The 21,354-nt window shown below is 45.5% G+C and overlaps 1 protein-coding gene across 1 annotated transcript in view; it reads left to right on the top strand.

Annotated features, from left to right (window-relative positions):
• ZZEF1 (zinc finger ZZ-type and EF-hand domain containing 1) overlaps positions 1 to 12,938 on the top strand; it is a 58,580-nt gene extending 45,642 nt beyond the window's left edge. Inside the window, exons 46-55 of the mRNA XM_038158319.1 lie at positions 73 to 173; positions 685 to 820; positions 1,785 to 2,144; positions 4,027 to 4,170; positions 5,047 to 5,215; positions 7,087 to 7,185; positions 7,923 to 8,088; positions 8,735 to 8,885; positions 9,374 to 9,445; positions 9,921 to 12,938. Of these exons, the coding sequence (XP_038014247.1) occupies positions 73 to 173; positions 685 to 820; positions 1,785 to 2,144; positions 4,027 to 4,170; positions 5,047 to 5,215; positions 7,087 to 7,185; positions 7,923 to 8,088; positions 8,735 to 8,885; positions 9,374 to 9,445; positions 9,921 to 9,995 (1,473 nt within the window). The 3' untranslated portion in view covers positions 9,996 to 12,938. The remainder of the gene's footprint in view (positions 1 to 72; positions 174 to 684; positions 821 to 1,784; positions 2,145 to 4,026; positions 4,171 to 5,046; positions 5,216 to 7,086; positions 7,186 to 7,922; positions 8,089 to 8,734; positions 8,886 to 9,373; positions 9,446 to 9,920) is intronic.
• Positions 12,939 to 21,354: the final 8,416 nt, after the last annotated feature.

Genomic DNA, 21,354 nt, shown 5'->3' with positions numbered 1-21,354 from the left:
GAAATTCAGTCTTTCTTTTCCCGCTCTGATGTGTTTTTGGGGTTTTTAAATTTCTTTTTGCTCTTTGCTCAGATGACGCACGATGCACTTAATGCACCTCTGCACATTCTTCGAGCCATGTATGAGCTGCAGATGAAAAGAACAGAATCTTTTTTCCTGGAAGTTCAAAAGAGGTATGTGAAATTCTGGGTCCAGCAGAGAAAGTGGTGGGTGAAAATCTAAAATCCTCTCAGTGCTGGATAGAAATTCTTCCAAGGATAAGATTTAGTTTTCATGTGTGAAAAAGTAAGGAAATAAACTCCTGCTAAGCTGTATTTATGGAAGCAAGTCACCATCTTCTGAAACACATCACATGCTCTTTTCTGTGTGGTAGCTCCCATATGAAGATCCACTGTGGCTCTGAATTCTGTGAACTGAGGAAGACTCAAGAGCTCACATGTGGCTTCTGGTACTCAGAGCATCTCACAGAGACACCGTGTTCTCACAGAAATGAGTGATTTTGAAACATTGAAATCCTTTGGCTTGTTAGAACAGGGGAACAGTTAACATGACAAAAATAGGCAGAGTTTAATCTTTCCAAAACAGAAGGTGGGAAGATTCAATTTGCATTTAATTGGCCTAATTGAGTTTGCATTGCTCTAGAAAGACATTTGTGTATTTTTGATTTTCTTTGCCTCTGTGAAGGTTTGATGGGGATGTGATCACAACGGATGAGAGGATCCGGACGCTGGCTCAGAAGTGGCAGCCCAGCAAACGCCTGAGGCTGGAGGAGCAGAGCTCCAAGGCAGTGGATACAGATATGATCATCTTACCCTGTTTGGTATGGACACCTCTACAAACAGGAGCAGTTGGAAAATAAGGAATTTTGGCATTCATGCCTGTGAATTTTTTTATACATCTGAAATAATCTGTTATCAGTGTTTTATGTCAAAATGAATGAGCAGGTACAAGAAGCAAGTATTTCTTCCTTGTTATTCCTTCCTTAAGGAAGGGAAAGAACTTGATTCCCAGGTCAGGAGAACAAATTGTGATTGCAGGCTGTAATTTCCTCCCCTTGCACAAGAGATTGTATCTCATTGCTGTAAGCTTATGCCATGCTACTGTTTTAGCATATCATTGTTATCTTACAGTAAATTCAGCAGAACAAGGAAGCAACGAATTTATCTTGTAAAGTAGACACTACACTTGCAAGCTTTGGGTTTTGCATTCAATTGCAGGGTCCCACAGCTCTGCTTTATTTTGAGGGCTCACTCCTGGCCGTGGGGTGTCACCAGCACAGCTGTTTATCAGTTGCATAGCAAAGGAGAAGGAGCTTCCTGAAGCAGTTTCACATAATTATAGGAAAAAATAGGCCTTTCAACAGCTTATAGAGAGGCTGTGAAATTCCCACTCCTGGAAACTGTCGAAACTCAACTGGACAAAGCCCTGATTTTGAAGTTATCTCAGCCTTAAGTCAAATTTGGAGCAAGTGATCTCCAAAAGTCCTTCCCAACTTGCCTCATTTCAGGGGACTTGGTAGCTTCACCTCTGTAGGTGAGCTTCAGTTAACACTTCTGGTTAGAATTCTGACTGCTGTTTCCACAAATGCATCAGTGTATAGTGAGGTGTGTAGACATAAACGGTGTTTCTCAGGAAATCTATAGCTGTGTAGAGATCCCACTTTTGTGGGGTTTTTGACAAATTCATTTATAAATTCTTCTCGCAGTTTGACTGGTCAGATATCCAAACACAAGGCAGTAAATTATTGGCAGCCTGTTTTCAAACTTGCATTTCTCTTCTTGCAGTCAAAGCCTGTACTCTGTGATAAAGCAACAGAAGAAACCAATCCTGTTGCCCAGAAACTCATCACCAACACAGAGAGTGACCTGCAGCTCAGCTATGCCAAGCAGCGCCGCACCAAGAGCTCCATTCTGCTGCACAAGGAGCTGGACTCCAGGAGTAAAAAGGCTGTGAGGGACTACCTGTACCGTGTCAATGAGGCTATTGCAGTTCTGTATGCCAGGCATGTGCTGGCATCCTTGTTAGCTGAGTGGCCTGATGATGTGGCAATAAATGAGGAAATCCTGGATCTCAGTGGCCCAGCCCATATGACATACATCCTGGACATGCTGATGCAGCTGGAGGAGAAGCAGCTATGGGAAAAAGTAAGTGGATTTCACTTAGACATGTGAACAAAACCTGTGCCCACATGCCATGAGACTCTGACTAACAGAAATGCTTGCAGTTCCTTTTTGCAACTAAATTGAAACTCCGAAATTTAAATTAGTTCTGAAAAAACAGTTGGAATCTGTCAGTGTCTTGATGTGCTGGTCTTGTCAGCTGAAAATGAAAAAAGTAGCTGTGTAGAGAGAACTCTTTCAGTTATGAAACTGGTAAAATAGGCAGTCTGGTTTGAAAATAGACAATATAGATGGTAATCTAGAGAAATTGGTAAAATTGGCAGTGCCTTTCAAAAGCTGCTTTTTCTTAGATCTCAATGTCTATATTGTAATACCTGCTACTCCACTGATGAACTGGTGGTGGAAGTGATCTTGGAATTACAATAGAATGTTGTAATGAAAGTGTCAGCTCAAGGCTTCACAGCAGTCAAAGCAAATCAGGTGCTGGGAATCTTCAAAAAGAGAATGAAAAATAAAGCAAAAGGCATTGATATGGCACTGAACCAATACTGTGCACTCTTTTGGACTGCAGTGACTCCCTCATCTCATTAAAAAATTAAAATAAGATGCAGTACAACTGGAAGAGACCTAGAGAAGAATGGCAGGGATCATTACAGCCATGCAAGAACTTCAGTATGAGGAAGCAACTGGTTTCCTTCATTCTGGATCTTTCCCCTGTGAGGCACTGAGGGAGAAGGAGTAATGGAAAAGTCTGTTCCTCTTTCTCTGTAGATTTAAAGCAGTAAATAGCATGCAAAAGTTAAGAGCAAGTATTATTCACTGGCCCTCCCAGTAAGAAAACAAAGGAGTGTCAGATTAAGGTAATAAGCGGCAGGTCCAAAACAAACCAAAAGAACAGGCTCTTGACACAGTAAGTCATGGAAATTGTTGCCCCAGGGTGTTTTTATGGGTTCAGAAAAGGGCAGGATGAACTGATAGAATAAAATCTATTAAGGGATATTAAATGCAAAAACCTAGCCTTTGTCTTAGGCTGTTCTGCAAGTGCAAGGCAAGGAGTGCATTCAGGGAAATGCTACATGCTTCCTTTGTTTTTTAAACTCCTTTTCCCAAGAAATCAGTTTTTGGCAGATTTGGAGGTGAACCTGCTGGCCTGAGCTGGTGTATTACATTTTGTAGGAGGGGTTGGGAGATCACAGGTGAAGACATGGGTTATTCCATGAGTTATTCTAATGACATGAAAGGGCCTCAAGTAACAGAATTCCTGAATTCAGGGCTTTTATGCACTCTTATAAAAATAAGAAAAAGGGAGACTCAAGTGGTTCTGAATTCTTTTTAGTGTGTCCTGATAGATTAAAGGGCATTTTTTGATAGTTTTAAACACACAGAACTTGCATCTGCTGCTTTCAAAATTTCAGCTATCTCATGGATACTTTGTAATTTCTTCTTATGCACAGACTTGTACTTTTTTTGTTTTTGAAGGCTGAAATATATGACATATATTTCATTTAAATCAAAACCTCTAGATATAGAAGGTAAAAGAGCCTGTTTAGTATGTTAACAAATTTGTTTACTTCACTTGATTACAGCTTTAGTTTCTTGTTAATTACTTTATGGATTAGCCTTGATTCTAGCAGTTGTGTGAAGAGGCATAGCCAGTATCTGTCATGTTTTTTATCAAATAAAGAATGAAAGGTCTAGAACAGAAGACAGAGTGAAATCTTTTGTGCTTATGGAGATGACACTTGTAGGCATCATTTGTGAATTTATCTTGTTTCTTGCTGGTTCCTTGATTCCCTCTTCCAAAATGCTGTGTGGTTGGACATGACTCGTGTCAGCCATCAGAACGTACAGTTGTAAATGATCTTTTGACAGTAAATTATATTTCCATGACATTTTCTCCCCCCAGATTCTGCAGAAAGTGCTGCATGGATGCAAGGAGAGCATGCTGGGGACCATGGCCCTGACAGCCTGTCAGTTCATGGAGGAGCCAGGGATGGCTGTGCAGATGAGGGAATCTCAGCATCCTTACAACAACAATACCAACTTTGAGGTAGGGCAGGTGTGGGTTACAGGCATGGCTTGAAGCTGGAATCACCCAGGGGTTGGAGCAAAAGCCTCTCAGAGATACATGGGTATCTGTGGGACTGACTTCTGTGCTTGAAGCACCTGTGAAGTCTGTTCAGTCTTCCTGGGAAAAGGCTGATGTCAGATAGCTCAGGCCTTGCCCTGCAAAGAAATGTGTTCAGTCAGGCACTTTAATGGAATTCTAATTCAATCATCTGAAAAGTGCATAGCTTACATGGTTTTACTGTGCACGTGTTTGAAGCAGATCAGATTTGTTAATGGTTTCAAGGCCTTAATGATCAAATGTTTCTACCCTTCCTTCCAAAGATTTGTTTCAGTTGGCCTCTTCCAGTTGGCTCTTGTGCTGTTAGATGAAAGTGGGAGTGGTGTCTTTTTTCTTGTATTTCTCATTTTAGACTCTTTCCCTGACACAAACAGTGTCTGATTTTATTCTCTTGATACTGTTTGATAGCATTTTTATGATATGGTTTGGTAAGTAATTACTGCCTCTGGGCAGTCTTGGGATTTTTAATTTCCCTGCTGCTCGGACTCTTCTGATTTTCATTTTTAAAATGCATATAACCCCTTAGGTTCTGGCAGTGAGATCAATATCAGCAACAATTACTGCTTTTAAAAAAGGAAAGCATTGCTGGCAATTCATTTTACATGCTTAACAGCTAATGTGAACAATAGGCCATGCTTTACATTTGTTAAATTAGCTCTGGGTAAAAATATCAAAGTAAAAAATTCACAGAGATGCTGTAATAATTTTTTATCTCTCCCTTGTTCGTATGGTGAAAGTTAAGTGGGCTGTGGGCAGTACAGTGTGACAGGACACAAAGCTGCTGTGTTTGTTTCTCAGGATAAAGTTCACATTCCTGGTGCTATCTACCTCTCCATCAAGTTTGACTCCCAGTGTAACACCGAGGAGGGCTGTGACGAGCTGCTCATGTCCAGCAGCAGCGACTTCCAGCAGGATCGGCACAGCTTCAGTGGGTCTCCACAGAAATGGACTGACTTCGAGCTTCCAGGTGAGCAGGACTGATTCAAGGGAGGATGGGATATTGCTGGCACTCCTGAGAGAAACTCCTGATGAGTTAAATGTGGATGTTCCTGACATGTGTAGGGAAAAAGCCAATCCTTTCCTTGTCCCACTCAGTTTGCTCTGACGTGCTGCTCTTGCATTTGTTTCTGCAAAGTGGCTTATCTGTTGTTGTGCTGTGACCTTTTCTTTCCACCACTCAGTCAAAGCATGCACTCAGCTACTGGAAACAAATTTGGTCTTGATTCTGTTCCAACACAGTCCTTGTTCTGCACGATATTCACTTACATTGTTTATGCCTTGTCTTACTTTCCACAGGAAGCATGTTTTTTTATTTAAAAAAAGAAAAGATATGCTTATCTCTGTCTCCGTGCCCTGCTGCTGCTCTGAGCAAAGAGAGCCAGTGCCAGCGCCTTGGCTCCAGCTGGTGCCACAGAGCACAGCTGGAAAAAACCCAGGGTTTGACTGCCAGCTGCACTCTGGATTCTCTAAGCACATTTGTGAGAGCTCAGTGAGGAGCAAATGCCAGAGAGCTCAAGGAGTGCACAGTCCCCTGCTTCTGATTTTAACCTGGTTTAACCCACTGAGCAAGGGGCACTGCAGGAAGCTCTTGACTTCAAGGGCTGTCAGCACCTGTAAAGAGATTTAGGAATTTTCTTAGCAAACCAGTTTGGGTTACAAGTGCTGGTTTAGGGTTACAAGGTGCTGGATAAAAGCAGATGTGTGTTCTGAAGAAATATTTTAGATTTTTGCCAAATTCTATCTGTCTTCCTTTTCATCCCTAATGGTTGCTGAGGTTTGTCAAGGAGCTGAACTTCAAAGCTCATTGTTTAGAGCAGTCTTGGCTGTGAAACTTGAGTTTCACCTTGTGGAAATTCATTTCCAGCCAAGGCTGTCTGGATTAAGGCTCTTGATTCCAGCAGGTTTTAGCTGAAACCAGACATTTGAAGGCTTCTGGGCTTTTCATTTGATTGAAAGGCTTTCTCCTAAGAGTAGGAGAGAACACTGTCTCTTTCATTTAATGATAAAAAGGGACATTCTTTTATAGATATTTCATTTTAAATCCTAAAAAATGTTTTCAACATTTTCTTGTTCATGAAACGTGGAAAATTCTGCTTCCCAATGAAATCTAACCTGCTTGTCCTAGGGTGACAGGCTTTTTCATGAGGCAGAAAGCCATTCTAAGTTTTGATAGCTCTAGTATTATAGATCACAGTAGGTAAGAAGATGTTTTGTGTAGCATTTACAGCCAACTACCAGGATTTATCTCTGAAGATGAAGATGCCACAATGGCAAAAACCTTTTGAATGTTTTTTGCCTGATTGTAAAGTGGTCAAATGTTTTGATAGTCCTTCTATTTTAAGTGATTAAGTTTAACAGTTTTCTTCCTTGGAGTAGAAATATTCATTTTAATTTTCTGACATGTAAAAATTTTACTTTCAAATATTTTAAACCTTTTGTCCAATGAATTCAAGTGTTGTTGTAAAGAACTTGACTGCCTGCATAGGGGTTCTTGTTTCATAAATCATAACTGATCCAGTAACACAATTGGAAAAGTGAAGTTACATGTGCAGATTATGGAGTTTCTTTAATTTCCTATATTTAGTTGTCAAAAATGTAAAACACATTATCCTTCCTATCCAGTATCTTTAGACAGGAGAGACTGTTGTGGGGTTTGCTTCAGCCTCCTCTTTGTCACCTGTTCTTTGTGTTTCATAGTTACCAAAAAAAAAACCCACCTCCCTTAGATGAAGACATCTAGGATTAATTAATTTCAGACTTTTTATTAAAGTTGTATTTGAGATGGCAAAACTAACTCAGAAGGTAGTAATGTTGGCTTTCTTCCTTCCCTGCACATAGGAGACACACTCTACTACAGATTTACTTCTGACATGAGCAACACTGAGTGGGGTTATAAGTTTACAGTGACAGCAGGTCATCTGGGCAGGTTTCAGACAGGTAAGAGATGCTCAGAATATATTGAAAAGGGCCTTTTTTTAGTCATTTTGCTGAGCTTTGAGAGACCTGTGGTTATCCCTTTTCCTTGACTTAGAATTTGCATTCAGTGTCTTGAACAAAACTGATCACGTTATTTCTAAGTTGAAACTCAACTGATGTCTCTTATTTCCTGTGATTTTGGGCTGGAAACACAAAATCTTCACAGAGACTTGGAGATTACAATTATAATAATGTAATTTGCATGCAAAATCTCATTTTATGATAGTAATTATACAGAGTATTTAGTAAACACTCCAGGATGCCATAATTGGAAACAGAAATAATGGTAATTGCATCTTTCCAAAGTGGTTGTCCATTAAAATAGGATGGTTCTGGATCTCATTTTTAGCATAAGAGGTTTTGTTAGTTTACTTCAGAGTTTAAATATTTTTAATGAAATTGAGGCTGGTGGATTATTTGCTTGATATCAGCAAAACTCTACTGCATGTCATAAGAGGGAGGGCCTGTGTTTTGTTTGCCTTATTTGGGCAAAAATTTAATTTTGGCTATGATTCTTTCCAATTTTTATGTAATTTTTTGCCTCAGGAAAGAGTTGCCACATCAGGATGTAATCTAGAGTTATCTCAGATTTTTGTTTGTTATTTTAATTCAATATTTCTGGCTTGCAGTACTTGACTATATGAACAAAATGTGTCCCTGCAAAACTGAACAGCTGTTTGAATTTTCTTTTTTTCCAGGGTTTGAAATTCTAAAGCAGATGCTGTCTGAGGAAAGGGTAATTCCTCACCTCCCTCTGGCCAAGATCTGGGAGTGGCAGGTGGGAGTGGCGTGTCGCCAGACGGGGCACCAGCGGCTGAAGGCCATCCACCTGCTGCTGAAGATAGTGCAGTGCAGCAGCCAGGGGTGAGCACCCTGCTCCACATCCACCCCAAAAACACACTAAGCTGAGACTATTTTCAACCAAAAAAACCCCCATGATTTGAAGCAGGCTTTCTTGATTTGTCTGTCAGATGTAATTTACAGTGCTTGATAGCTTTGATATCATTTCTGCTTTGATAGCAGGAATGTTTTGCTCTCTCTTCTTTCTTGGCCTTTAAAGAAGTCTAATGAATTCAAATGCCATTATAAAGAAAAAAATCATCAGGAAACAGGACAAAGGTAGATTTCAAGTAATCTTCTAGAAATTTATTCTCTTTGTGTTAGTTATACTGCAGAATTAAAGTAAGGATGAAATAATAACCTGGTGAAATGATGATCTGATTCTCTGTAAAGTAAACAGCTTTTAAATTACTATTTTTAGTTGTACCACTAAGCCTGTGATTGAGTTTTAGAAGAGATATGTGTCCTTTGGCTTATGTATGTATGGCATGAGTGTTTCTAGATGCAAGAGCATTTAGGAAAATGGATATTTTATGTTTTTAACTGTCACAAATGTATGGTTTTGTTATCTTAAATTTGATTTGGTTTGGTTTCCCCTCCCCATTCCCAGTGGGCATGGTGGTTGCTCACTGTTGTATCACAATTTCATTTAAATTACTTTTTTTCTCAGGGACTGTGACCTCACCTTATTGAAGCCACTTTGGCAGCTCTTCACCCACATGGAAAACAACTCATGTCAAGACTCAGCCAAGCCTGGTATCCTCCTTCCTCTTCATCGTGCACTGGCAGAACTCTTCTTTGTGACAGAAAACAGAGTTACTGTAAGCAGTTCCTGTGTTTCTATCCCTCCTTTCCTCAGTGCTGGGAATGAGAGAGTTTTACACTAAATGCAGTTTTCCTTTATCCCTCAGAGCTACAGAAACATTAACAACTTTCACTTATGGAGTGTGGCAGCAAGTTCTAATTAGAGGGGAATTCTGTTACCTTATCCATCATTGGACTTTAAGTGATAGTCATGATTATTAAGGCCCTAAAGCCACTGTTTATTCTGAGAGCAATTCTGGTTTAATAATTAATTTAAAGGTATTTGCATGTGGTTTTCATAGAGTTGCTTTTGAACTTTAAGTATGAATAGTGTCATGAGCTCATTTCTGTGATCACAAGCTGTGCTCTAGTTTGGGAGATTCTGGCGTGCAGTTCTGATACCTTTTGTTCTTGGGGACTCTAATGATCAGCATTTTGATGTTAATTAGTAGAATATCACCTTTGGTAGAAACATTGGTGTTCATTGCATGCTTTGTGGCTGCAGGAGCTTGGATCTCTACAGGAGTATTTGCTTGCCTTAAATACCGAAGATCATCTTCATCGCTGCACAGCACAGGTAGGACTGCACAGCCCCAGGGCTGGGAGGGTCTGGGATCTTTGTGGCAGACCCTGGATGATTTCTCATTGCCCAGTGGAGTTTCTAAAGGAGATATTCATGTATTTGGTCATTACAGTACCTTGACAGGCCTCTGAAAGTTGTGAGTGAACTCTGCACAAACGCTTTTCTAGGATATTGGGAAGAAATTCTTCCCATGAGGGTGGGGAGGCCCTGGCACAGGGTTCCCAAAGCAGCTGTGGCTGTCCCATCCCTGGAAGTGTCCAAGGCCAGGTTGGACAGGGCTTGGAGCACCCTGGGATAGTGGAAGGTGTCCCTGCCCATGGCAGGGAGTGGAATGAAATGATGTTTAAGGTCCCTCCCAGCCCAAACCAGTCCATGATTCTAGGTTTCTCTTTAGTTTCATATAACTTCTTTACACTTTGGGCTTGAGGAGAATATTTGGTGTGACTTTGTTTCTCCTTTTCTTTTCTAGGCCCTGAAAAACATTGCTGCTATCAGCCTTGCCATTAACTATCCAAACAAATCAACAAGTTTCTGGAATGTTTAATACTGGCTCAGGCCGGAGTGCATGGGATAGAGTAGTTTGTCCATAGGACATGGGAACAAACATCTTAACTCCATTCAGGAGAAGTTCCTTCAGCTTCAGTGTATGAGCACTCTGCAGCCTTCCTTCCTTCCACCTTGATGTAGAATTTGTAAAAGTAACAGCTCACTTCAATGACAAAGCACATCCTGAAGTAACTCATGCATCGCCTACAGTTATGTATGCACATATTGTAGCATGTTAGAGTAAACAGAACAATATTGGTTTTTATTCAGAGGAAGTAAAGGAAAGAAGGTAGCTGAAGTATGAGAATGGAAGGCCCCACGTTTGTATTGTCTGCTCCTGAGGAAACTTGATGCATGAAAGGTGTCAGCTTCAGAAAATAATGCTGAACTCTATGGGGTGATGCCATCAGCAGCATCTGTTGTACATCTCCTGAGTGAAACAGGCAAACCAGAATCTGCTGGCTGCTGCAGCAATGGTCCATGCTTGAATCCTGTCATTTTTGCTTTGGAGGCTACTTCCTAAAGAAAAGGATTTCAATTCTTACTAAACTACAGGTTGTAAAACAAATTGTGGGTGATTTGCAAAGCAGTTGAAGGATTCCAGTTTCACAGCATCCTCGTGCAAGAGCTTTATGTTTCTCCTGTTCTTTGGGTCACCTGTTTTACCTTGCTTTATCTCCAATGTCTCATTCCAAATAGCCCATGATTGTAGTGCAGAGAGCAAAGGCTGGCCTTCAGTCACAAGGCAGTGGTGATACAAAGACCTGAAGAGCTTACATGTTTCTGAAAAATCACATCTTCACAAGAAATTATGAGAAGAATTTTTTTCCTTCATTTATTTTGATATTAGTGGTTTAGGAGGTCCTTCTTGGCATTGTTGGGAACCCAGGCTCCCAGCACTCAGGGTGGGGTTAATGATCAATCCACTCTTATCTTACAGAGCAATAACCACATTTCTCTTAGTGAACATGGAATGAATTGCAGACCTTCTATGCTGCAATAAATTGGCTTTCTTCCTGCACAGCTAGATTGGTTATTCCCTTTCCAAAGAGTTAAAAAGAACACAGAAAGATTTGGGGGTGTATTTTGTGTACCATTGCACAGTTTGTAGAGCTGGTCTTGTCAAATATAAATTCAGATCACTTTTAATGCTAAATATTTTCTTCTTTGCTTCTTCACCCCAACACTGGAGAATGGAAAAAAAAAGGCAGCCAAAAGCTCTAATAGTAACTGAATGCAAGTTGTGTGAAGCAGTGGCTCTGTCAGAAGGAAATGTATTTATTGACCCTGCTTGTCCAAAATTTGAGTGGTGCCCAAATACCAGTGCACAGGAGCCCTGCTTTGGGGAGTGTCCTTTGAACTGATGGTCTTCTCAGCTGGGGCTGGAGTTAAAGGGTGGCCCAATCTCCCTCTGAGAGGGAAATATGCAGTAATACATCCCTTAGATTTTTTTTTATGGCCTCTTGTGCTGTAGAGTTTTGTTTTTACTTCTGTTCAGCCACGTGAATGCACAGCAAGTGCTTGAATCAGAATGGGATTATTCTGCTTGAAAGACTTAAAACTGAAGACCAAGAAGCACCATGCTTTCAGGCTGGAGTGGCTCTCTTAGCAAATGAGAATGCCAGGATTCAGGAAAAGTGTAGTATTTGTGAAAGACTGAAAGGAAGCAGAGAGATGCTGCTCTGAAAGCCCTCCTTGAGCATCATGAGTTGATTTCCTTAAAGACATCAGGACGGGAAGGGAATTATCAAGATCGTGGTGTGCCTTTAATGCACAGATCATTCTGTCCCCACACAAGGTGTTTGAGTTTGCAGCCTCCCTGCAGGGTGTCAGAGATCCTGGGGAGCCAGTGCTTCACACCTTGTCATGGCTGGAACAGATCCCGGGCAGGGGAGCTGCTCCAGCAACAGGAGATGTTCCTAAACTGATGTTAGGGAGTCATGTGGATGGGGCAGATGAGCGCTTGGAAATTGCTTCTCTGGAGCAGGAGGGCTTCCTCTTCACTGCCTCTGGGCATCCATGGCTGAGGAATCGTGGATCTGCACTGGCTGCTGGGCTGGCACCGGCCCCGGCAGTCAAAGAAGGATTTTTCTTTTCTCACATCAGGGATGAAGAATGTAAATAAACCATGCATAGAACCTGTCACAGCTCTGTCACAGTCACTTTATTTCTGTTGGACTGTCCTTTTGCTTTCTGGATGAAGACATGAGGCTGCAAGGATGACACAGGAGTGGCCAGAATTCCTTGCTAGGCATTACCACTCACCTTACTCTACCAGCAGTGACTGGCCTCATGAGTCAGTCGTCTTGCCCTGAAGGAACTGTCTAGGCACAGTGTCCACTAAATATAATTTCTACCCACTAGATGGAACTGAAGGACTGTGACCTGAGTTGACACTGAATCTGTTGCTGCCTTATAACTCAAATCATTAATTATGGATTTTTTAACAGACGAGAAACACTGATTATTTTTTTTTCCTTCTGGTAGCTCTAAAGAAAGAGGAATAGAATACCAATAATGAATATTCATAATCAATCACATTTTGAAAATTATGCAGAAGTTCCACGTGGATGTGAATGATGCTATTGAATTGTATAAAACTGTCTGGAAAACAGGTATGCTGAAAAAAATGTGCCTAATATAAGAAAAACTAAAAAAGCTGTCCTGCCTGAATCACCTATGATGTGTTTAAAACAAATCATATTGTTCCTAATGATACATTTGACTTGCTTTCATTAAACACTTAAAAACGAGAGTTTTATAATTTCTTTTCTTACGGGTTTACTACTTTGCAATTTTTATCAGTTGTTTAAAATATATCAGACCTTTAGATTTATTCCAGTTCAGTTCAACATGTAAAAAGAAAGCTACAGATGTGGGTAAAATATGCAAATGAAGAGAAATATATTGTAAAAATTCTATAAAATCAAAAAAAGTACAACACGGTGTCTGTTTTTTGTTTGTTTTTCTCCTCTCCTCACTGAATGTTTAATGCTGGAGTTTGTAGTGAGATCCAGGGTTTTTCTTAGGAATCCTCATTTTCCATGCCTGTAAGCAAACCTGCTTGTCCTCATGTGGTTGGTAAATATCTGATATTACATTGAGCTATGCAGGACCCAGACTTCTGGAGTCATCCCTTAAATTCCAGCCCTGCTGTTTACATTCCAGTGGCCTTACCCTAAAAATTCTGTTTTTCTGTGGATATCCATTGGTTTCAGTGCCTGTGTGTATTTACTTTGAGACCTGAAACACATGTCTGGAGGCCTCAGATGTCTCCTGTAAAGCTGAGATTTGTGTTAGTAGGTGCTGATTCTAATGAGTGATGTTTATCAGCAGAGGTGCTTGTGCCTACCTGCTCCAGTGGGTTTAATTGAAAAGGTTGTTTGCCTTGGGTTTGGCTCGAGGAAAGGGCTGTGTCAAGTCAACATCTTCCTGTATTTGCCTAAAGCTGCAAGTTGTTTCCTTGGAGAATGGGCTAATTAGGTAATTTTATTAAACACAAATAAATAATAGGATTGTGAGGGTGTGGGAGAGCGAGGATTGTTCCCTGAGGTTTGAGGTTTCAGCTGATAAACCTGAAAAAACTCAGTGTAATTGCTGTGAAAGGTAGTGTGGGGCCAGGCACTGGAATGTAACAGAGGGCACAGCCATCGCACCTTGGATCTGCTTTTCAGGTCAAGTTCCCTGAGTCTGTTTTTCTTCCAAGAGATCAAAAGTAGGCTGTATGTTAGCTTAGAGGTGGGTGACTTTTAAAAAATCTACTTTTAGGAGCAGGCTGAGCTGTGTTGAAAACAAACCTGGCCCAATCCCTGTGTTTTCACAGCCCAGCTCACGTCTGGTGTTTGCAGTGGGTTTTGTACCTTCACAAACACGAGGGCAACACCTGCCTGTTGATACCATTTTAAACCTGGAACAACTCTGCAACTCCCTGGAATACCCTGCTGTAAAATCTGGGCACACTGGGGCAGAAAGAGTCCCAATAATCTGATTTACTCCTTCCCCTTTCCAATGGTGAATCCCCCTGAAGTGAGGTGTGTTGGGTCTGCTGGGGAGGCACCAGGACGAGCATAATTCCTGTTTCCAGGGAACAAAACCACGACCATGGGAGCCTTGAAAAGCGTGACCTGGCCTTTAGAGAAGGCTCTAGAATGTTGGAAAACACATTAGGATATGTAAAGAGGTTGGTTTTCAGCACTGGACCAGGAGGCCAGGCTGGATAATAACTGGAACGAAGAATGTCTGTTGGTAACATTGCCTGGAAAAACAGGAAGAAAGCAGGGTTTTGTAGGGGGAAGCTGAAGTCTGGCCCAGCTTACCTCTGCTTTTAAAGCAAAGTAGTCAGCTCTGATTCAAGTGAATAAGAGAGAAATCCACTGTGAATAAGTAAGAGGTGAAGGAAGTGAGATTAAAGCTCATTCTTTCCATGATGGTCAGGGCTAATGTAATCAGGTCTATTCTGCTGCAAACTCTTTCCTGATTTTTACCTAAGAAAGAACAAATAATAAAAAGCTGGTGCCCAGCTCCAGCCCAGACTGCAGTGGGCCTCACACGTGGGTATGCAGCAAAAAACACTTGGGAAAAAAAAAAACAAACCCAAACTCTTTTTTCCTCTGACTGGAAACATCCACAAGCATTCCTGATAAATAGATGGGAATCTTGGGCAGTTTTGTAGAGGTCCTTAGCATTTAGAAATTCCCATTCCTTAAATATAAAAAGCATCAATGTTTAGATTTAGGGAGCATGGGAAAGAGGGGGAGAAGAGATAACTGCTCTGTGTCAGAGATGGGGTCTTTCCTCACAAGTTGGCTGGGGAGTTTTTCCTTCTAATCCTTTTCTGACAACAGCAATGATTTTTTTTTTTCAGCTGGTTCCTTCTTTCCATTCCCCACTTTACTGTCTGACTTTCCATAATCTTACTGCATAAATCTTATTGCATTTTGGAGGTTTTTTTCTTAACATTTGCAGTGCAAATAACAAATATTTAATGTTGTGTTGCATGGAAAAAGTCAGTTTTATGAAACCTAAGGAAATGCGAATTGAAGTGCCTGCAAATGTTTGTCAGTGGTAGCTTCTCTCACAGGCTCATTTCCAAAACACTTTGTTGGCATCTCCTCACAGCTGGATCATCACATCCAGTAGGTGTTGGTAAGGCCACACTCAATTCTTTCTAGTTCTGTGTAATGAGTCACTCCCCTTACACTGGCTCAGGTGCCCAGAGCAGCTCTGGCTGCCCCATCCCTGGAAGTGTCCAAGGCCAGGTTGGGTGAGGCTTGGAGCACCCTGGAATAGTGGAAGGTGTCCCTGCCCATGGCAGGGGGTGGGATGGGGTGGGCTTTAGGGTCTTTCCAATCCTGTTCCACGATTCTCTGATCTTTTACACACCTTCGTGTTGTGGGCTGGACCTCTGACCTCACTGCCTTTCACACACCCGAAGGTTTTAACTTCCTCAACCACTAAGAACCAACCAAACACCTGAGGAATCACAGGAAATACTCCCCCTTAGGATTTTATACTTTCTAATCAGCAAAAGCATCCTGTGCAGATTTCCCTCTCCAATAAGTCATCCATGATAACGCCTCGATGTGCGTACGTAGGTAGACATTTACTGGGGCTTCAGTTCATCACTGTGCTTATCTTGGATCAAGTTAAATATGGAATTAAGGTGTAATCTTAAGCACATCTAGTTCAGCTTTTAAAGGTAGGCTTTAAATTGGGTTTGTTGCCTTGGAGCCTAAACAGACCGTGCTGTTGATGGGAAGTGCGCACATCGCGTGGCTTTCCCTGGCATGCAGCAGAATCTGCAAAGGCAGAAAACAAAAAGATGAATCCTTGAGTCAGGAGAAGTGTTGAGTCAGGAGACCTTTAGTCTCATCATTTTGCTTGAGAATAAATCATGTCTGTGTTTCTTACCCTTCTCCTCTACATCAACCACCCACAGGAAGCTCATTCATCAAAAACGTCAATGGTTTCCCAGAAATCTCCCCACTCCCACCTTTACACCCCTTTAGGGTTCTTATTCCCCTGAGCAGCAGGTTGGGCTCTTTTTCTTGGGGAGGAATGAAGGGGGAGGTTGTTTGTTTGCTTGTTTTGGTTTTTGGTTTTGTTCCTTCCTACTGTGACTTAACATTTAAAAGGAAAATTTCATCCTCTGTGGGGTCAGTATTGGATACACTCCTGGATTTTAAACGCCATCATTTTTTCCCCCCACTCAATTGCCAGTTTCAAAATACACCATGATGTGTTTGATCTTTTGCCACCTTATTTTTCTGCAGAAGATGGCTCAGCCCCTTGAGAGGCGATGGCATCTAAGAGGGTGTGCTCAGTGCTCGCTGCTCTGGCTCCTCCTATTCCTTCGGTCGAGGAAGGCAATCCTGTGCGGGCAGACCTGGGGAGCTGAAAAGAGTTGCTTTATTTACCAGAACCGCAAAGCCTCTCTCAAAGCCTCACTTTTCACTAGTAATGCTTAGTACCAGCAGAGCTGCTGCTGGGCAGAAATAACTTGTCTTTAACTAAACTGGCATAGAATTGAGGGGGGATATCCATGGATGAGGAGCGTGGCCTGATGTCCAGTGCCTGTCCCCTGTGCTTGTGCTCGCTCTGCTCTGCAGCAGTTCCTCTGCTCCACGAGGCTTCCCCACCACCAAAACCAATGTTAGACGGGCACAAGAAAGATCCCTCCAGATCTCTGGGTTTTTCCCTGCTTTTTTCCAACCTTCGATGCCCCTTTGTGGGGTCCAGTGAAGGCTCGGGGCAGCCGTGGTGCCGGGGCTCTCCAGGCTGCGTGGATGCTGCCCTTAGAGACTTTTTCCTGCGCTAAAATCACCTTTCCTCCCCTCTCGTTGCCTCAAGCGCACCCCGAGCCCTCGCCAGGCAGCCGAGCTCGGAGCTCCGCCAGCGGGGAACGGCGTGTGCCGTGCGGGACCAGGGAGCGCCTGTTCCCGGGAACAGGGACCGGGACTGCCGGGCTGGGGAGAGCCTGTTCCCGGGAACAGGGACAGCCGGACAGGGACCGGCACTGCCGGGCTGGGGAGAGCCTGCTCCCGGGGACAGGGACAGCCGGACAGGGACCGGCACTGCCGGGCTGGGGAGAGCCTGTTCCCGGGAACAGGGACAGCCGGACACGGCCCGGGACTGCCGGGACCAGGGAGAGCCTGTTCTGTACAGGGACAGCCGGACACGGAGCGGGGCTGCCGGGCTGGGGAGAGCCTGTTCTGTAGGGGGACAGCCGCACACGGCCCGGGGCTGGCTGCTCCCCCATCGCCTGTTCTGTTCGGGACAGCCACAGCCGCACACGGCCCGGGGCTGCTGGTCCCGCATCGCCTGTTCTGTACAGCCACAGCCGCACACGGCCCGGGGCTGGCTGCTCCCCCATCGCCTGTTCTGTTCGGGACAGCCACAGCCGCACACGGCCCGGGGCTGGCTGCTCCCCCATCGCCTGTTCTGTTCGGGACAGCCACAGCCGCACACGGCCCGGGGCTGGCTGCTCCCCCATCGCCTGTTCTGTTCGGGACAGCCACAGCCGCACACGGCCCGGGGCTGCTGGTGCCGCCGCGGCTGCCGGCGCTGCCCGCGGGGAGCGGGCTCCTGCCGGGCTCTGCGGGCCGGGGCAGCTGCAGCTGCACCAACTTCCCTGGCTGAGAGCAGCTCTGAGGCTTCTCCGAGCTGCGAGCCCCGTGTGTGACCCTGCGGGGACGGCTCTGCCTTCTGCAACACGCGTTTCATTCCTGGGCTCCTGCGAGAGAGGAGTTTGCATTCCCTGGGGAATTCTGGGTTTCCCCCAGAAAGCAGCCCCCTGTCCCTCACCTACCCTGGGCCCAGCTCTCTGTGCCAGCCCTGGCCTCCCTGGTTTGTGTCCCGTTTGTTCCCTCCTCAGAACATGGCTCGTGGCACACAAGTGTCCCTTTACAACCCTGATGGGCACAGCAAGGATGGGCAGTGCCAGTGCCCCATCGTGTGCTCACTGCAGTCTCTGGCTTTCTCCTTTTAAGACTTTTCCTCCTTGCTGTGGAGTGGGGTGGCTGTACGTGAGGTCACACACTTGTCAGTGCAACTGGTCCTTGGCTTTAATTACAAACTAGTCCCTTGGAAAGCCTCAGATAAATTAAACCAGAAAAAAATTAAATTGCAGCTCAGTCCCAGCCGGTGAGCAGTTGTTCCACTTGGGCATTCAGCCCCCCCTGTCAGTGGCAGAACTCGATCCAAGTGTGAATTTCTCTGGGCAAAGGCTGGTGTTGGTGTCCTACCAGTCGTCCCCAACAGGCCCTGGCTCCCAAGCCTGGCTCTGCAGTTCCACCCTCTGAGCTTCTCTTTGGTGGCACAGCCAAACTCCTGCCTCAGACACGTCTCTTCTGGCTGCTGCGTCTCCCAGGAGGTTTTTGCTGCACCAGAGCCTCACTTTCTGCAGGGTTGCAGAAGAAACAAGGCAAGACAGGACCTGGGGCTGTTCAAGGGTGCTGCACCTCTGGACAGATTGTGATGGATGTTGGTCTGACCTGCTGTTGTTTATGGTTTTGCTTTAGGTGCTGCCATCAGGGCTCTTGCAACAGCGGAGAGCCCAGCAGCAGCATTCCAGCTCTCCCACTGTGGGTGCCTGGGATGGGAGCAAGGAGGCCTGAGGGTGGTGTCCAGCTGAAGCACTGGCAGGGCACCTGCACTCCCCACCCAAACCGTGGACACCTCTACAGGCCAGAGCAGCAGCCCCAGGCTGCACCTGCAGAGGGTAGCAGGAAAAGCAGTGTCTGACAGGCAGAGCTGGGTGATGCCCAAAATAACCCATGACAAACCATCCCTTTGGGGTGCCTGCTGCAGAGCTGGACCCTGCAGTGCTGCTGGGAGTGATGGAGCAGCCCTGTACACAGCCACACATTTCCACGAGCTGCTGAGAACCCCCAGCCTGGCTCTGGCCCGGGGGATGCTGCAGGAGGCAAATCTGTGCTCGGTGCATGTGCTCCTGCTTTGATTTTTCAACAGTTTCCTTCGGCCGTGATCCAGCCCCGGCGCCTTCCCAGGAAACCCTGCCAGCTCATAAACCCCTTTTAATCTCTCAAGAAGGTCCTTTGTGCAGCCTTTTGTCAACAGGGCCTGTCCCATTGCTATAGCTACGGCCCCTTTGCTGCCGGACACACCTGTTTGTTTTTCCAGCTCCTTTCTGTTGCAGTCAGATTTCTCTTCCACCTAAATAAAAATCCTGAGGAAAGCCCTGCCCTGGTCCTGTACTCACCCTTGCCAATTAAGGAACCTCCTTGTTCCCCTGGGATCGGTTTCCTGCAGGCAGTGGGTTCAAAGCAGCCTGCTCAGCCAGGGCCCTTGGGATGGATTTGTTTTCTGGTTATTACCCTGAAAATTCCTGCCTGGAGCAGGGCTGGGGATGGTGTTTGCAGCCAGGTCCCCAGGTGAAGCATATTCCTTGGAAAGGGTCAGGAACGGTGATGTCCCCATGGCCCCTCAGCAGAGATTTTGCAGATGCACCGTGGGGTTTTCCCATTGAATAAAACTCCCCCAAATTAGTGCCTTTGGGATATCAACCTCATGTGTCCACTTGGGCAGCTGGAAGTGCCCCAGGCCCTGGGTTCAGCAAGGGGTGGAGAAAGGCTTTTCCCTGAAGGAATCTGCTTTCCCTGGCACCAGGAGCCTTCCCAAGGGTTTGCACTGCCTCTTAGAGACACTTGAAAAAGGAAAATATTCCACATTCATGAGTTGCAGTTGTTGTGCTCTCAGAAAAAACTACCCAGGGGAAGTTGCCCTCCATCTGCAGGGTGTTTTTCCCACACCGGGTCTGGATGGTGATGGGTTTCAAGAGCAATTCTGTGAGCCAAGAGGCTCATCGTGACCTTCCTGGGGTGAGTCCACCACAGGAATCCTGCTTTTGTCTTCCCATGCTTCATTTCTCCCCCTGGCAGCTGCAGCTGAGCTTTGATCCCATCTCTAACACCGCAGGATCCACTCTCTCTGCTCCCTCCTGCTCCCCGGCAGGGCTGAGTCACACTCACTGCTGCTGCCTCACCGGGATCACCGGGACACCTCTGGGATCACCGGGACACCTCTGGGATCAATGGGATCACTGGGATCACTGGGACACCTCTGGGATCACTGGGACACCTCTGGGATCACCAGGACACCTCTGGGATCACTGGGACACCTCTGGGATCACCGGGATCACTGGGATCACCAGGATCACTGGGACACCTCTGGGATCAATGGGATCACTGGGACATCTCTGGGATCACCAGGACACCTCTGGGATCACCGGGACACCTCTGGGATCAATGGGATCACTGGGATCACTGGGACACCTCCAGGATCACTGGGACACCTCTGGGATCACCGGGACACCTCTGGGATCACTGAGACACCTCCGGGATCACCGGGACACCTCTGGGATCAACAGGACACCTCTGGGATCAATGGGATCACTGGGACACCTCCAGGATCACTGGGACACCTCTGGGATCACCGGGACACCTCTGGGATCACTGGGACACCTCTGGGATCACCAGGACACCTCCAGGATCACTGGGACACCTCTGGGATCACCGGGACACCTCTGGGATCACTGGGACACCTCCAGGATCACCGGGACACCTCTGGGATCATTGGGATCATTGGGATCACTGGGACACCTCAGGGATCACCAGGATCCTGGGACACCTCTGGGACACCTCAGGGATCACCAGGACACTTCAGGGATCACCAGGACACCTCCAGGACGCTCCGGAGCCAGGCAGAGCCTGCCAGCCCCGGGCTGCAAGGCTTCACCTTGGGCCAGAGCCCCAACCCTTCCTCCTGGCAGCCAACGTGGTGCTGGCAAGAGCAGGGAGATGCACAACTCCAGCCGAGCACAGGCACGTGGTGTGGGTGGAAAGGATGGGCTGGGACAAGGAGCAGTTCCCAGGATTTGGCCCTACTTTAGTGCAGCAGAAGAATTAAATGAGACCTCTTTACTTCACCCAAATGTTACTGCTCTTTATTGTCCTGCTGCTTTGGCACGGCTTCTAAATATTTAATGTGTGGGAAATTGTATTTCTGATTAATGGGAGGTGTGTGGTGCGGGGGTGATAGTTTCAAAAGGGGAAAAATGGCCTTTAATGCTCTTTAATAAAACAAGACTGGGTTTGGCAGCACCACCAAGGCTTTGCACCTTGTCTGCCCCTGTGCTGGGCAGTCCCCATGCACGCTCTGACCCTGGCACCGTGCTCCAGCTGCCAGGTCTTGCCTGGAATTCAGGATATAACACGAGTCACGTCGCCAGTTCCAGCTCTGTGGGGACACACTGCTGCAGGTTTGCAGTGATGCTGCACATCTGGAGCACAGGCACATCTGGGCAGCTGCTCCAGGAGGGACAGAGCAGGAAGGGCAGG

This window comes from Motacilla alba, chromosome 19, assembly GCF_015832195.1.
Source record: "Motacilla alba alba isolate MOTALB_02 chromosome 19, Motacilla_alba_V1.0_pri, whole genome shotgun sequence".
NCBI classification, from domain to species: domain Eukaryota; kingdom Metazoa; phylum Chordata; class Aves; order Passeriformes; family Motacillidae; genus Motacilla; species Motacilla alba.
Note: the sequence above shows the minus strand (reverse complement) of the source record. Positions and strands in the feature narration are given on the sequence as shown.